Source organism: Hemicordylus capensis, chromosome 2 (assembly GCF_027244095.1).
Source record: "Hemicordylus capensis ecotype Gifberg chromosome 2, rHemCap1.1.pri, whole genome shotgun sequence".
Lineage (NCBI taxonomy): Eukaryota > Metazoa > Chordata > Lepidosauria > Squamata > Cordylidae > Hemicordylus > Hemicordylus capensis.
Window position 1 is genome coordinate 280,694,385 of NC_069658.1, and position 17,802 is coordinate 280,712,186.

At 40.8% G+C, this 17,802-nt stretch overlaps 1 protein-coding gene across 24 annotated transcripts in view; it reads right to left on the reverse strand.

The window, feature by feature from the left end:
* Positions 1-17,802, reverse strand: part of FOXP1 (forkhead box P1) — an 823,426-nt gene that overhangs the window by 40,686 nt on the left and 764,938 nt on the right. For all 24 annotated transcript variants that reach the window (XM_053290523.1, XM_053290516.1, XM_053290515.1 and 21 more), the window contains 2 exons: positions 16,420-16,507; positions 4,388-4,471 (listed from right to left, as the gene is read on the reverse strand). In XM_053290523.1, coding sequence (XP_053146498.1) covers positions 4,388-4,471; positions 16,420-16,507 — 172 coding nt within the window. The remainder of the gene's footprint in view (positions 1-4,387; positions 4,472-16,419; positions 16,508-17,802) is intronic.

Here is a 17,802-nt window from a genome sequence, read left to right on the forward strand (position 1 = left end):
AGGCACCAATTTTTACTTCTAACATGTAAGTTAAAGGATAAGGAATTTATAATGCTGCCTGTGAACGAAACCACTTTTCATACACAAATGTGATCTTTTTTCCCCCAAAGGGTAATACAACAGTACATTTACATAAACTAATCCAAACAATCTATGTATTTGACAATGGCAAACCTCACACAGACTGCCTATTGTTGGTTTACATCTTGGAGTTCTTTATGTTGGCTTGTAACACTGCTCTAGCTGTCAAAGGTTTGACTTGGACTCTAAATAAATGGTTATACAAGTGCTGTGCAGCGATATTGGACTTCTTTGCAAAAGAAAACCTGCTGTGTATGAATTCAAAAGCTATTAATTTTTCAGTCAAAAATATTCATGCCTATTTCTTTTAATAGAGAAACACTGTGCTGAGCAACTGAGAGATAATGTTGACTAGTGGTACAGAATTTTCAATAGAGCAGTTAAAAATAAATTTAGTAGGAGGTCCCCATCAAAGCTATAATTTTCCAGAATGTAAAACACTTTTAATACTAATCAAGACAGTGCATCCTCCCTCCCCCACCCCTTCCCTAGATCAGTTTTTCTTTTCCTACTGCTTGTTCCTGTTTATCAGCTGAGTAGTATGGGGATGGCATCCCCAATCTGTATTTCTGGAGCTCATTAACTCCCAGGTTTTCCGTAGTGATTTATTGGTCAACAGGCTGAACACTGTTCCTCATCTAGCAATTACCTTCCTGCTGATTATAAACCATTTGGGGGACACACTGTTTATTGGCATGCCCACTAAAAGATCCCTTCAACTACCCTCCCGCAGGGCTGTTCTTAGGGCAAGCAGGGCAACTGCCCCAGGCCCCTCTCTTTTAACCACCATTAGAATTAATTGGAAGAGGGTCCTGCACTGGCTGATCTGCCCCGGGCCCAGCACTCCGCCAGGGCTCTCTAAGGACAGCCTTGCCCTCCACAGAAGTAGTTTACCACCTGCAGGGTTTCAGCAGTGCAATACTACTTCAAAGACTCATAGTAGGTCTATGCCAGAGGGTGCTCAGCTAGAGTGAGGGAGGCAACCTCTGTGCTGCTTGATCTCGCATCCACAGTGCCTGTAAGGCCTCAACCACCTGCTTACAGAGATGATGAAGGGTGGCTTCTGGATGGGTCCAAGGGGCAAAAACCTCAAACTAGCCCATTTCTTGTGATGCAAACTTCCTCCAGCCACCTTCCACAAACAGGGCTGTAGAGAGAGTTCCAAATGTTGGGGCTGAAAGTTCTTACCAGAGAGCTGCAGCACTCCTATTAAGTCCTTTAAGTAGTTCTCTACGCACATCATTTAGTGCTTTCAAGAACAGAGGAATTCTCCTCCCCAAAAAGAGTCAATTAACATGTTATGGAGAAACATTAAAACTGCAAACAAAGATATATCTCAGCCGTGCATTATACTTGAGAACTGTTATTCTAAACGAGTCTACTCTGCAGAAAAGCCCTTAATGAGATGGATCAAGAGAGTGAAAGAGATCAGGATTTCTAATAAAATGTTTGATCTTACATTAAAAACAATCTGTATCTGTCAAAATCAGACTGAAACATCCTAAAATGATTAGAGGGAAACCTAACACCTTCTTAAATTCAAGGTGCATTTATTTTACACTTCCCCACAAAATGCTTTAAAATTCATAATTGCTTCATGTGATTATTCCAAATTGAGGGAGTGATTTGCTTCTTGATTTTAAGATTTGTAAGATTTAAAGGTACACTGCCTTTATTTGATTTTACTTTTGAGTCATAGGAAAATTAATTGAGTGTTGACAATCTATGGTTAGTACAAGCAACTGTAATACATATGCAATGGTGCAGTATAATAGCAAAGTATTGGTTTACCTGTTTGGCTTTTTTGCCTATGGTAAATAACCAAAACACACACCCATATATGTATGATTTATGGTGATAGAAATAAAAAGGAGTCAGGCTATTAACCTAGCAAATATGGTAACCTGCCTAGATGCAGTCGGTAGACAAAAATTAATGTCTGAAACAGAACACATTACAGAAACAGAGAACATAAAATCATTAAACACTCTGCACCCCTATTTGTCCTAGAAAAGTAGTTCTGTTTTTTAGATTCCCTGAAAAGTAAACAGGTGAAGAATGGTATAGAGGAGAAAGGTTAGAGGAGAAAGGTTTTCTAGACAGGAACAAGCAACCGAGATTTCTAAATGAGGTTTCTCTCTTTTTCTTTGTAGCATGCCTTTAGCCAACAGAGAACTGTCATGTTGTCCCTTAAATCTCCTTTTCACAATGGTTGTATTCACGTCAATAGTTATGTACTTTTGCAGGACCTATTTAGATACTTAGCTACTTCTGGTGGCTTGGAATGTGCATGAACACTTCGTATGCTCCTCGAGGCAGCACAGGGAGGGGCCTTTAAATGAGCAGATAAGGTGTGTGCATGCCGGCCATGTGCATGCAGACACCAATTGGGGCTACAGGAGGGAACTCTGCAGCCTTGCGCATCTCTTTCAAAATCGAGCACGGTGGGGGGAAAGTGGCAGAGAGGGAGCGAACAGGTAAGGAGCACCTTACCTGTTCACTTAAAGGCACGCCCCCCCCCCCACACACACACTGCCTGTTGAGCTGGATCGAATGCCAGCATTCCAGTAGGTTCAGCACTCTGGAAAGGGAGCACCGAACCTGTTTGTGTATATTCCTACTGGTGGCATGCACAGAACCAATCCCTCAGGTACTGAATTAAATACTTCTATAGGATCTATTTAGGAACATGTACCTCCCTATTCCAAGAAAGCTCATGCTATGATACACTTGTTAGTCTTTAATGTGCCACAAGATGTTTAGTTTTTACTGAACAGAATAAACACTGTGACACAGCTACTTTTCTGGAAGTTGTTACCTGACTTCTGTATTGTTCAATATTAAACACTGTATTAAACCATGTATTCTTCATGTTTTCCCAGGCAAAGGAAGATCATGTTCATTATGACATGTGAAAACATTCTAGTTACCCAGGTTCTATTTTTTAAGACAGGAAGGAATTGTTCTTTTTAAAATGAACAGACATACCATGGGAAAGATGAGACTGGGAAGCTGGTTGCAGCCTTCTGGTCAGTGGTCTACCCGTGTGTTGCTGCGTGCCACAGTGGCCCATGAAGAAAAAAATGAGGTTGACGGAGTGCTTACTGCTTTAACCTCATTTAAGTGGAGGGGGAATTAGGCAGGCTAGCCACCTTAGAACCACTGGGCTCACCCGCAAGCCCGGTAGTTCCCACAATCAGTAGAAAGCGGGCTAGACTCTCTTAGCCCGTTTTTTAAACTAATTGTGGGAATAGCTTCACTTTCTTCAATGAAAACAGAGGACAAGTTCAAAAGCTCAAAGAGGGTTCTTTTGTGTTAAATCAAAGAAACTGGCCTAATTAAACATGCCTGATACCTTCAAGCTTTTTTTTTCAAAGACAGGAATCTCGAATGCATGATCACAACAGGCTTCTAGGCTGCATTCACAAAATAATGTTGATCCTGGTTAAAGAGTTAACCAGAATCGCCAAGCCCTGCGGAGTTGATTGTGAGAACCCAGAATTTCCAGGTCAAACTGCTGTGGTTAAATCGTGTTTAACCAGGACAGAAAATCAGGATCACTGTGATTGTGTAAATGCAACCCTAGCATATATGCTATGGTGATCATCTTCATTACTGTCTGTATCTTTGTATTGTACTTCAAAAGAAGATTGTAAAAAGTGACCATGGCCTTCCAGCTGTGTGCTCAAGTGCAGTGGTGGTATTATTATTATTACTTCTTGTTTACACAGTATTATTATTTTATATCCCACTCTTCCTCCAAGGAGTCCAGAGTGGTGTACTACATGCTTAAGTTTCTCTTCACAACAACCCTGTGAAGTAGGTTAGGCTGAGAGAGAAGTGACTGGCCCAGAGTCACCCAGCAAGCATCATGGCTGAATGGGGATTTGAACTCGCGTCTCCCTGGTCCTAGTCCAGCACTCTAACCACTACACAATGCTGTCCATCTTTCACAAGATACATGTAATTCTTGCAGGGCTATTTATTGCATGCAATTTAGGAGGACAGCCTCCTAGGCTTAGGATTTAAAATGTGACTTAATATGCTGTATACAATGTATATACACTGCCATACCAGTTTGTTTTTGTAATAAAAACCACAACATCAAATGAAAAGTGTGCATGCACACAACCCCCACCCTCCTCCTCAGTGGTTACTATTCCGAGCCTAGCAGCTAGAGAAATATTCATCTTTTCACTTTGATGGTTATTTTAAATAGGCTGCACACACAGGTATGCTCTCAGTTGAGGAACCTGGAGGAATAAAGGCTACTGCAAAGCTTTATTCCCTCTGTACGGATACTTACAGGCTGAGGGGTAGCTTTTGGTTCAGTTGACTTCACATGCAGGTGTGTCATCATAGCTTGCAGGCGCTCTTTGTCTTTTGAAAGCTGAATAGGAAAGAAAATGTTTAAAATGGTTACTTCTGTGAACAGAATCTAGAACTACACTTCTTCTCTAATTAAACCCCTGGCACTGTAGCTGGCGCATGATGAAGGGGGGTGGGGGGAGTGGGAAAGAGAAAACACAACAGGCATTATTAGTTCGCAGTAGTTTAGAAATGCTATATGACTTCTTTTTTAAAAATGAAACAAAACTCTTAGTACTGGGTATCAGCTTTTTGCAAAGCAAATGCATTAGCTCTCAGCTAAAGCAGCTCTAGACCTGCTGGCACCAGAGGGTTCATTGCTGCATTGACTGTTAAAAAGACAACAATGAATCATATTTACTAACCAACCCTACCCCAATTCAAGTTTAGGAGGAAAGGCATAAAAGGGAAGTTAGGTAGCCTACAGATTTAATATTTGAAATAAACCTAAAAAATCCCCCCTCCCACACCTTCCCAATTTTTTTTGGCCATGCAACTTCTAAATCTATCCATATCATCGAAACAAACGTAGCTAAACCACAAGGCATTTCAGCAAATGACGTCTCTCTTACAGTCACTTTCTATAGTTTTTGGCTTAGCTGTGAGTAACAGTAATTTGGTGGGATCCAAATTAGACTCCGTTCATAAGGTATTGGGCCAGTAATCCTCTTTGTATGCTTAAATAAGATACAGGTACATGCCCCTCTGTTCCACAACACATACAACATTGCATCCAAGGTGGACACCGCACAAAAGCCCAGCATGATTCCTTCCTCAAAAACTAGAGAGTTAAAAGCATGAAAAAACAGGTGTGTCTTGAAGGTCTTCCTAAAAGCAATCAGAGATGGAGAAATTCCACAGGGAGCACATTCCAAAGCCCCGGGGCAGACCCAGAGAAGGTCCATTTCAGAGTCGCCAAACGAGCCGGTGGCAACTGCAACCGAACCTCCCCAATTATCTTAATAGGTGGCTGGGTTCATGACAGTGAAGGTACTCTCTTAAGTACCCTGGATCTAAGCCGCTCAGGGCTTTATAACTAATAACCAGCACTTTGCCTTTTACTCAGAAACATATTGGCAGCCAGTGCAGTTCTTTTTAAATTGATGTTATATGATCCCTTTGGGTTGTCCGAGAGACTAACCTTGCCACCACATTCTGTACCAATTGTAGTTTCCAGACTAGTTACAAAAGCAGCCCCACATATATTGCATTACAGAGCCCATATGCACCACTGTTTTAAGGTCATTCACCTCCAGAAATAAGTGTCACTGACATACCAGCCAAAATTTGATAAAAAGTACTCCTGGCCAGAAGCTCAAACTGAGAAACCAGGGAGAGTTTTAGATTCAGGACCACTCCTAAGCTACGTACCTGATCTTTCAGGTACAGACATGTATTCACAATAGGCAGATCTAAAGCATCTCTTAGGTCCCGACCCCCCAGAGTCACTACCTCAATCTTATTCGGATTCAACTTTAGTTTGTTATTCCTTATCCAGTCCATTATGCCTCCAGGCAAGCATTTAGGGACTTGTAATAATAATATACTTAGAATTTATATAGAATTCTAAAATGTTCCGAGTGTTTCACATATGTTATATTGTAATCTTAAAAACAACCTGATATGTCAGCCAATATATTATAGCCCAATTTTGCAGAGGAGAGGCTGAGGCAGAGATAGAGTGGCTTGCCTAGGGACAACCAGTGAGTGATGGTCACCCATCAGAGGCGAGATTTGAACCAGAGACCACCAGATTCATAGCTCAGGTTCTTATACAGTATACTGTCGCAGGCAAGGCACCAGGGGGACTGAACCAGGGACTCTTGCAGCAGGGTCCAAGTGCCTTACTCCTCTGCCACTGGGCCAACTCTCAGACAGGGGATGTTATGCAGCACTTATTTTTGCTGCATAGCATAACCACCCAAAAGATAGCCAGCCGAACCAGATGATGTGGAGCACTAATAGGGGCCTGGCTGGTCTTATATATAACTGCTGCTTGGTTCCTCCATTTGAGCAAGTCAACACTAGAGCAGCCACACAGATGTCTTTGTTTTGCCTTCTCCCGGACTGCAGTCCTTTGGAACCGGATAATCTGCCTAACCTTGACTGCCTAGAAGTATCCAGATCCTCTCTTACAGAAGTGGGGGTCGGCTTTGAAGGAATTGGGTGGAGTGTACCTGCCCATTCCCGAGCCAGGGTGTGTCGCCCAGTAGGGCGCTGGGTAGGATTTCAGAGTTCTGACCTGCTTCTATTGGCCCGCACTGTTCTCTAAGGGTGATTAATCACCTGGTGTTCCAGTCTGCCATGCCTTGTGTAATAGTTAACAAAGTTGTGGCCCTTTTCTTCCATACTAAGTCTACGTGTTTTCTTGAGCTGGGGTCTGGGGACAATGTTTAATTTTTGTTTTAAAATGTTTTTAAATTGTTAGTTGTTGTTTTATTGTTTTTAATTTGTTTTAGCTTTTCATTGTTTTATAAGTTGTTTTAATTGTAAACCGCCCTGAGCCATTTTGGAAGGGCGGTATATAAACAAACAAACAAACAAACAAACAAATAAATAAATAATACATAACTGCATTTGGTCCCTCTTGGCCTTTGTTCCCTGCTCTGAACGTTAGCCTTGGCCTAACCTGGACAACATAATGCCTCTGGCTCTTTTCTCCGACTACTTGCACTTCTGATCCTGCAGGACCGTGACCCATAGAAGTGGCAAGAGGTCAAAGCAGAGTAACCCATTATCAGCACCTGTTGTTCAGTTCTTGAAAACAAGAAGCAGGACTCTTATAGTACTGCTCTTTCCTGACTGAAGAAATTGTCAAACTGAAATACTCTCATTGCCTTTTCCGTCACTGCACTGGCACTTGCTTGCTATAAATATAAAGTACCGCCTTAAGTGGCGCAGTGGGGAAATGCTTGACTAACCCTTGCTAGCTTGGCAAAGAGGCACCTTTTAATGTGGTAATGCTCTTTATTTAGCAGGGGGAGAGTAACTGGCCCTATCCACCCACAGCACAGTACCTCCAGTGATTGTTGCTGGTGTCTATCTTGTGTTTCTTTTTAGATTATGAGCCCTTTGGGGACAGGGATCCATCTTATTTAATTGTTGTTTCTCTGTATAAACTGCCCTGAGCCATTTTTAGAAGGGCGGTATAGAAATCGAACTAACAACAACAACAAACAGAACGTTGCCAGTTTGAATCCCTGCTGGTATGTTTCCCAGACTATGGGAAACACCTATATCGGGCAGCAGAGATACAGGAAGATGCTACTCAGCTCAATTGCATCCCACTCAGCTCATTGCATCCTGAGGTTCCACCCCAGCTCCCCTCACTTTTGCAGACTTTGCCTAAATCGGTCAACACCCTAATAATGTATAACAGGATTTTAAATGTCCATTCCCCCTTCATAACTCCAGTTTTTAAAGAAGTAACCTTTTTCTGCTTGTAAAGAAGGTTATAAAAACCACGTAGAAGTCCCCATCAGAGAGGCAAACTGCAGTAGTAGTGATAGGATGTAATCCCAGTTACTATCCTAGTTCCACCCTTATTACCCTTCTAGCTTCTGTCACATGAAATATATTTAAAAATCACCCTTTTTCTGTTCAGATATTAACTTTCTAATGTAGTAACTAATAGATGAACTGTCTGCAAATAATTTTCAAGACCATGTGCACAGGTAAGCAGGAGCCAGGGAAAGATTCAAAAACTGGGATACATGCGAGCCTTCTGGTTTCAAAGCAAGGATCAGAAAGTAAAAGCATCAGGGGATTCTTTACGTTGCTTTTCTGCAGGTCAGAAAGAGCTACTGGCATAGACCCATAACTCCATTAGCAAATCCCCGCTGTTCAGTTAGATAATTCAATAGGAGTCGTGAGGGCTTGCTAGGCCATGGATGTGAGCAAGCTCTCATCAGTGTGGCACCAAAAGGGGCTCCTAAGGGGAAATGGTAGCTGTTAAACCATGTACTTAGTGACTATTTGTACACTTTAAGGAAGCAGTGTATAGGTAACACACACACACATACACACACAAACACAGTTTTCAGTTTGTGGATAACCAATGAGCCACAAAGCAATCTCTCAGGCTGTCCACATATGAACCAAGTTTCTTTCCCCCTGTGCATCAAGGTATCTGAATGCAAGCAAGATTTTACAAGGTATAAGTAAACAAGGGAAATTTCTTGCCACTGTGTTGTGGCGAGAACTTTAACTATACCAACACAAAACTGAAATTTATTTTCCAAAGGCAGTAACAGATTTCTAGGACACAAAGGATGAAGAAGGATAACACATGACTACTCATGGGTTTTTTGTTTGGGGCTTACCTGTGAGCCACAAGGCAGTCTCGTGGGGCTATCCACAAGTGAAACATTTTTTTTAAACCGATTCCCCTCCAGCCCTGTAATCATTATATTCTGAACAGGGATGTGCAAATCGGGGATGTGAATCTTGAATCAATTCGAATCTAAGGGATGTGAATCTCGAATCAATTCGAATCTAATCTGGCACAATTTGATTTCGACCCGAATCTAGCCAATGGACCACAGGGGTGATTTATTCTGTTTCCAAATCACCCGAATCAGCTAGATTTGGGTACAAGTTGATTTGTACCCAAATCTAGCTGATTCGGGTGATTTGGAAACAGAATAAATCACCCCTGTGGTCCATTGGCTAGATTCGGGTCCAAATCAAATTGCGCCAGATTAGATTTGAATTGATTCGAGATTCAGATTCCTCCTATTAAGTTCCCCCATATTCCCAGCTTTCATTTTTTAAAAAAGCTAAGCTCTAGCCCTTGTAGAAGGGGAGTTATGAAGCAAAATATGTGGCCACTATTTTTCAAGTGTTTGGATTCCTTGGTGTATAATAACTTTTCCTCAATGAATCCCTATGAGGATTGATTGATTGATTGATTGATTGATTTAGATTTTTATACCGCCCTTCCAAAAGGCTCAGGGCGGTTTACATTAAAACACCATTAATTAACAATTGGAAATTATAAAACAGCATAAAACAATAATTAACAATTAAATCATCATAAAACAACAATTAAATAGCCAGAACAATTTAAAAACAAGTTTTAAAAAGCTGAGAAAGCTTGGTTGAAGAGATGTGTTTTCAGAAGTTTTTTTAAAAACTGTCAGAGATGGAGAGACTTGTATCTTCATAGGGAGCACATTCCACAATCTTAGGGAGCAACCGAGAAGGCCCGTGTCCGTGTACCCACCAAACAAGTTGGCGGCAACTGGAGACAGACCTCCTCAAGTGACCTCAATGGGGGGTCGGGGTCATAGTGAAGAAGGAGCTCTCTTAAATACCCAGTTAATTACACACCTTCATTTCTTCTATTCATTTTGACTGTCTTTGGACAGTGCCATCTCTCAACTGCCATGTGCCAACTACACCCCCTCTCTCACCCGCAAGGCAGTGGGGTACTACTCAGTTTATGTTCTAGGAATATTTTCAAGTGTTTAGACTCTTTGGTGTCTAATAACCTTTCTTATGGCAAAAATATTAAAAATAAGTAAAAACTAAATAAAATCATTAAATATCAACCAAGTGCCCCACTGCCTTGAAATTTGGGTGGTAGGTGGCAGCCATGGGGACCTATCCACCACCCAAGTTTGGTGTCCCAGGATCTTTATAAGTGGTCCGAATCGATCAAAATCCAGATCAAATTAAATCAAACCCAAATCGAATCTGGGGTGATTCAGAGGGACATATTCGGACAGAAAACAAATCAGGGGTGATTAGATTTGGGCACAAATCAAACTGAAAAAATCAATTCGTGCACATCCCTAGTTCTGAACACTATAATGTAATGAATGACAAATGTGAAAATGTTGATTCTGCCGTGGTTGCACATGTTGGTAAGTGACTGTAGTGGATTATCCAGATATATAACAGTGACCTGAAGCTAGTTATTTAATTATGGGTGAGGCTTGCAAGGCTGTGTTGATATTAGTGGGTCCTATAAACTTTGAACAATGTGACCAAACCTTTGGACAGACCAATCAAGATTGGGGAGGGCAGCTTTGTGTGTGTGGAGGGGGGCAGATGGTTCTTGGTAGTTCAACCTTATCACCAGAAGTTTAAACAAAATAGTAACTCAGGAACTGTGCTGTTAAGAGCTGCAGTAAAGAGTCGCCAACAATGCAGCTACACAATATAACATATGGGAGTTTTAATCCATATTTTTTGTCTGAGCAACTCCCAGAAGTGAGTAATGAATGAGTTTTGTAAATACTTCCTCTCTTAAGCGTGGTGTAGTGGTTAGAGTGCTGGACTAGGACCGAGGAGACCCGAGTTCAAATTCCCATTCAGCCATGAAACTAGCTGGGTGACTCTGGGCCAGTCACTTCTCTCTCAGCCTAACCTACTTCACAGGGTTGTTGTGAAAGAGAAACTCAAGTATGTAGTACACCGCTCTGGGCTCCTTGGAGGAAGAGCGGGATATAAATGTAATAATAATGATAATGATAATGATAATAATAATAGTGATGAATTTGGATCTGCTGCAGAAAAAACAGATAAAGACTCAAGAGTGTATGTGGGGGTCTTTATGGCCAAAAAATACAACATTATTACATTACATAAATTCTGTACCCACATTTCTCAGGGAGTTCACAGGAGCCAATCAACACTTAATTTGCTCCAACTATTTCATAGGCAATGCGAGCAAACATCATCTCAGGAGTCAGAGGGCTGGTTCAAGAGCTGCTAAGCCAAGTTCACTACAGGCTATGGTCAGCACTTGCTAGGAACTAATGGGACATAGATCTGTACTCAAAGGATGCTAACTATAAAAGTGTTAGCTAGTAATGTATTTTCACTCCCATTTTTATTCACTTCAATCTTGGATTTATTTGCACAATTAATTAATGTTTTTAAAAAATTATCAGAGGCTCATTTGCTATGTCATTATTTTTAAGCAATTGGAGATGCTCACAATTCACTCTCAAGCCTGATATTGTGACATGTTCTGTGCCAAAGACACAGGTGCACTTTGCCACAAAACAGACAAATGTTGGGAGCAAATTACCATATTATAACCAGCCATGTATAACAGCCTTTGTAAGATACTGTATGAAAGAGAATTTTCTGAAATATTCAATAAGTGATCATCATCAAATCAGTGACCACACCAAGATTTCAAATCAGGGCTGGTTTAAGGGGCAGGTGATCCAGTGACTTACTCATTTCACTTATTTGAAAATTTAAAAGCTTTTATAAGCTTAGAGGATTAAAATTTGTTTTTATTTGCATAGATCATGAATACAGATAATAAATATAAATTTACAGATCCACACATCCACGCATTTATTGCCATATATGACAAGGATAAGCATGTGTGCAACTTGTGCATCAAAAGTCACAAAAGGGCTACAAATCCAATGAAAAATAAAGTATTCAAAAGTTTAACAAATGGAGGGTGGCACTGGAGACACTTTTCCTGGGGAAGCATTAGGCCCAAGGTCAGTCTTGTTTTAATTATGCTGCAGAAACCCCTGCCAACTTGGCAAAGAGGCATTTTTCAAAGTGGTAATTCTCTTTAAATTATGCAGGGGGAGCAACTTGCCCTATCCAGCCCCAGCACAGTATCCCTTCAGTGGCGGCGGCTGGCATCTACCTTGTCTCCTTTTAGACTGTGAGTCTTTAGTGGACAGGGAACCATAATAAAAAATAAAAATAATATCATCCTCATCTAATGTAAACTGCTTTGGGAACTTTTTGTTGAGAAGTGGTATATCAATAATAGTGGCTGACAGACTGTGCAGTGTCCCGTGAGTAGTTTCTTCTGTCCATACTGTTGTGGACATTTTTTAAAAAGTTAGCAGAGTTGCACAAGAATGCTGTTGCATGACACTATGGCCACTGGAAATAATGTCTGTAGTGTTGCAAAATTGTTTTTGAACAGTTTTAGGCTTTTGAGTAACAGCGCTCTTGTGCAACTCCACTAGTTTTTAAAAATGCTTGCAGTAGAGCAGGCAGTGCAGAAACCGCCCACAGAACACTGCATGGTATGTGCGCCAGTGATGATAAAAGTAGTTGTAATAAAATGCTGCTGTTGTTGACCAATCAAATAATATTTAGCTGATTACTCACCAGTTTAACACAATTAAATAGTTGCTTTCAATACATCTGAATATATATATCTAAAGCTTTGATATAGGAATCCTTTGGAGTGTTAAAGGATGTATGGATATCACTTACAATTTAAAATTTGATCAATCATTGTTTGAAAGGAATACTATTATTAACATTTTTCTTTTAAAATCCCTATTACATTCACACAGTGGAACCAAAATAGCATAAATATATAGCCTAAGCACCTTTAACTCACAGGTCCACCAATTAAAATTTGCCAACCCAAAACTTATTAAAATTAGTTCCCACAAATTAAAAAAACAAAAGCTTAAGTAATTGTTCTAACAATTAAACCAATCAAAGATTCTAGCCCTAATACCCACAAAAGACAACTTGAGCAAAAGGTTTGTGCATAAACTGAGACTCGCTAAAAGCAATTGTCTTTAAATAGGCCAAATTTTACTCTACACCTATGAATCTCCATGTAATAGAATACAGAATAATATATTCTATATAATAGTGAAATGCCCATCATTAGGACAGGTAATCTGTTGCTGACAGTAACAGAAGTAGGGCCTATGTAATTGCAGGCTCCCTAGGTGGAGATATTTCCACACACCCTGCAGAATCCTTATCAGGGAGGACAGGTTTTTTCCCCACCCCCACCCCGTAAGCACCATCCTCCAAAGCACAGTACTCTGGTCTTGTATTCTGGAGCACAAGGTATGCTCTTGGGTAAGTCAATACCACTATACACAGTGGTAGAGTACTTGCCATTCTATCCTACTGGCAGCCATCTCCTTAAAGGAGGGGAAATAGTAAAAATGATTCACTTAGTGAAATATTTGGGCTGAGAGTCTAGATCCTTGCCTTGCTCTTCCTATTGCCATTAGCTCTGAACTTTGTGTTTCTCATGTTGGCTGCCAAACCTGACTACAATTTTAACTTACACTGCAGGAGGATGTAGATGGCCACCATGTGAGAATAAGGGGCAGGTGAGAGCCCCAGGGAAGCAGGTGGACCTATGAAACTGACTTATATTCAATCAGACCACTGGTCCATCTAGATTAGCATTGTCTGCAATTACTGGCAACGGTTCTCCAGGATTTTGGACCTATCTGGAGGGGTCACACACATAACCTGGGACCTTCTTGCATGCAAAGCATGTACTTCACCACTGAGCTACAGGCCCTCCAAGCCAAGCTGTGGTATTGACTCACCCAGGACAAAATGCCGAGAATCCAAGAGCAAGATATTGCCTGCAGTCAAGTGAAGAGATTTAGTTCCTCATCTTCCTCTCTCTTACCTTTTTGGAAAAACAAATAGGTGGCCAAGGAACTAAGAGCAATGACTATCAGGCCACACCAGGGCTCATGTTTTGTGCTCCTACCCTTGCCCTAACTAGGGATGTGCATGGAACCGCGGCGGGGAGGCTCAAAGGCAGCGGGGAGGTCTATCTTTAAGAGCGGAGGAGGGTGCACTTACCCCTCCTGCCACTTTCCAGTTCCAGATATGACTGGAAGTCACCGATGTGCTTGTGTGTGCTGGCATGCCGGCGACTTCTGGTAATATTAGGAAGACGAGGGCAACAGGGTGTCAGGGTGGTATGCTGTTGCCGCTATGGGCTTTGGGAAACATGAACTCTGGTGGGGAGAAAGCGGCAGGAGGGGTAAGTTCACCCTTCCCCACTTTAAAGAGAGACCCCCACACCTTCGAACCGGCGGAATCATTGGTTCTTCGAACTGGTTCGGAGGCCCATAAAGGGCCTCCAAACCAGTTCCGTGCACATCCCTTGCCCTAACTCCTGTAAGACCTGCGTTTCTGGAGTGAACACAGTCAGGAGGCAGAATAGAGGTAACTGATACAAGACTGGCACTTATTGGTGGATCCTCATTCAATATCGGCACTTGAAGCCCTGATGAGGGCAACAGAATTACTGAATCACAGAGAAAGAAATGATTTAATATGTCTAAATGCACCTCCGTCTCTAATGGCCTGTTCAGCTGGCTTTACCCTGGGGGATGGAACTCAGGGAGACAGAAGCAGGGGGTGGACCATAAGCTCACATACTTCCCTCTCTGGCCCTAAGACTGCCGGAAGGAATGATCTACTGAACCAGGAGAACATACCCTCGTTTACTTCTACAAAGCGTGAAAAGGGCAAGCTAGTCCAAGTCTGGCTCCTGATCAGTCCCTAGGTACCATCCTGGGAGAAAATCATTATTAAAAAAGTCTCCAAGACAGAGAAATGTCTTACCTAAAGCATACTGACAGATCGAGCACTACAGATTGTATAGAGTATTCTTGAAAACTCTCAAAGAAGGATATTCTACAACCCCCATGGGCAGCTGTTCTATTGCTGAAACACTTAAATTTTGTGGGTTTTCATCCTGGACAAATTTACCTTTCTCAAGTTGCACTGGGGGTGAGCATTTACCTGATGGATATCCTTCTCTGAGCTTACCAGCAAAATTTCAATTGCATTTTTGTATTTTCTTCAGCAAGGAAAACCTATTCCTAATTACATAATATTTTTCAAAGAATACATCTTGCTGAAGTTATCATCACTGCGTATTTGATTTTTCTCACATAACTTGAATTAAAATATTTTTAATAATATAAAAGTATGTCATAGCCATGGTTTTACAGACAGTAAAATTTAGGAGGATATCTGGATTAAAATGCCTAATTTAGGAGATAAGAAGATAAAAGGGGATTTTAAAAATATAAGTTATAGTTATCATGAAAAGTAAAAACAAAAAGTTTTAAGTGTGTTTTTGCTGATTTTTCTCTATAACTATTTGAAGCTCTAAATGACTAACTCAGTAAAATTTCAAATGTAATTATCTTCTGCACTTAGCCCACGGCTTTCCATATATCTCTACATTACCATCTTGCATACAAAATAGGGAGGATTTCTTTTGAGGAATGGTGACTATATAATGTACAACATTGTTTTAATTTGTCTTCTTTAGCTAACCTTTTGCCTACTTTCTTACACACAGAGAAAGTCAACCCACAAAAAGTAATAAGGCACAGACAGGAAGGGCTGGGAAGCATTTTTAAACACGCTTCTATAAAGGGGTCATAATATTGCAGTTGTACATTTTTATAATTTTATGCCTTAAAAATCCATCAGAAATGGATTAAAAATAAACACAAATCAGTTCCAATATGTACATAGACATTTATTTATCGATAGGTTTCTAAAATTATATTCAAAAATAAAAAACAGTTTGAGAATATAAAAAAAACAATCTGAAAGGCTGGAAACCAACACTGGTCATCATTTCCCTGATACTACAAATTCTATGCAATGTCATACCTCATGGACATTCCTCACCAAAACCAGTATTTGAGTGTAAGATACATTAAATATACTGATGATTCCCAAAAATCTAGTGCATGGAGGCTTCAAGTTTCTCCACTACTAAAGTGGAGGCCAAGCTCCAATCTTTGCAACACATTTAAAAGTTACTGGCTGACATCCTAACAAAGCACTGGTGCAATGGGAGAAACACTGGAGCTTCTCAAAAGTCCAACTTTTCAGTTTAATGGGAAGGGCAAATTTCAGTGACCTCCCCTTCCCCAGTAAGCGCTCTGTGCTACCTGAAAATATGTCCCTGAGAGTCGTATAGCCCTCAGGGAAATATTTTCCAAGTTACACAAAGGGTTTTCGGAGGAAGTAGAGACACCCCCACAATCACCCCCGCCAGCTTCGCTCTGACAGTGATGCTTCTCCCAGCGTACCAGTGCTTTGTTAGGCTGTCAGCCACCATAGGTAAATTCTGATGGCTCTTTTTCAATTTGCAGTTGGGCAAAGCAGAACTCATTTCAATGGACTCAATTAATACCAAGGCAATATTAATATAAATATTATCTTTACCTGTAGCTCTAACTGTTGTACAACCTGCATTTGTACTCTACATTGGGCTGTACTTCTATCATCCAGCGCATGCTCACTGTTGAGATGTCTGTAACAACACACAGAAAATCATTAAGTGAAATGGATAAACTAAAAGGAAACGTAAGTAAATACCAGGGTGAGTAAGTAGCTTTTGTTATCCAGGCAATCTGGAATTTTTGTTAAACAACACCTATGTCCTCCTTTAAATAGTGCTTGCTAACATAGGTCATTGTATTTCCAACAAATGGATCTTTCTGAGCAAAGATAAATGCAAATATGATTAATAAACCAAACTAGGCATATTTTAATATCGATATTGCAAAATGATTCTACATAAATGGGCACATGTAGCATATCAATGTTATACATTTAAAATATTCACTTTTCACATGGTTTAAAAACAAACATGATATAAAAAGAATGGAGGAGAAAACAGAATTAAGTGAGGGGTAATCATGAGTAAATTATATACTAATGAGAAAAGGATAAATTGTTTCTGAAGAAATAAACCTACTTGCTGCAACGCAGGCTCAAAGTCATCATGCTTTGTTCACACAACTGTATCACTAAAGTTAAAAGTTTGTTAGAATACTTTTTAAAATATATATTCCTTCATAAGACATGGTTTTCTAAGTCAGCCAAGTAAATGGTGATTTGTCTCTCAAATACTAATGCTGTACTGGCATGGGTTTTGTGTGTGTGTGTGTGTTTGGCATTATTAAAATCATGCATGTGCCAACATCTCACATATGCAGGTTTGGCATTTATTTTGAACGCCCATTTCAATAAGCTAAAAAAACCAAAAGTACATAAGGCACAAAGTGCTAAATACAACTTCCCCAGCTTTGAAAACAGTTTTCTTCCAGGAAGAACATGGATAGCCACAGTCAGTTCTCCATGTGCTTCCTAAAGCAAACGTCACTGAGGCAAATGGCACCCTTTGGAATACACACAATGGGCCCATTCAAATGGCCAGTGAAATGGGCGGTAGGCTTCCCTGAGGTTAACCTCAGAAGCTAAGAATCATACCGCAGACAATCTAGCAGGTGCGGTTCTATTGCCTTCACCTGCAATCCCCCTTCCTTTTCCACCAAGCGCGTCACTTGCCCAGCAGCCATTGGCCATGATATGGGAGGGGAAGTGATTGTGAGAGAAGCTTTAGCATAAACTCCAGGTCACTGCATTTGAATGATACAATGGGATCAGCGGAGCTCCAGTTCCAGCAAGCTACCCAACTTCAAATTGAAGGATCAATCCTTGGTTTGAAGGTGGCAAAAGCACCATGGTTGAGGGATTTCCCCACATTTGAACGATGAGGCACGCCGACCTCAGGTGAGTGTAGCTGAGGGATGCCATGTTGTC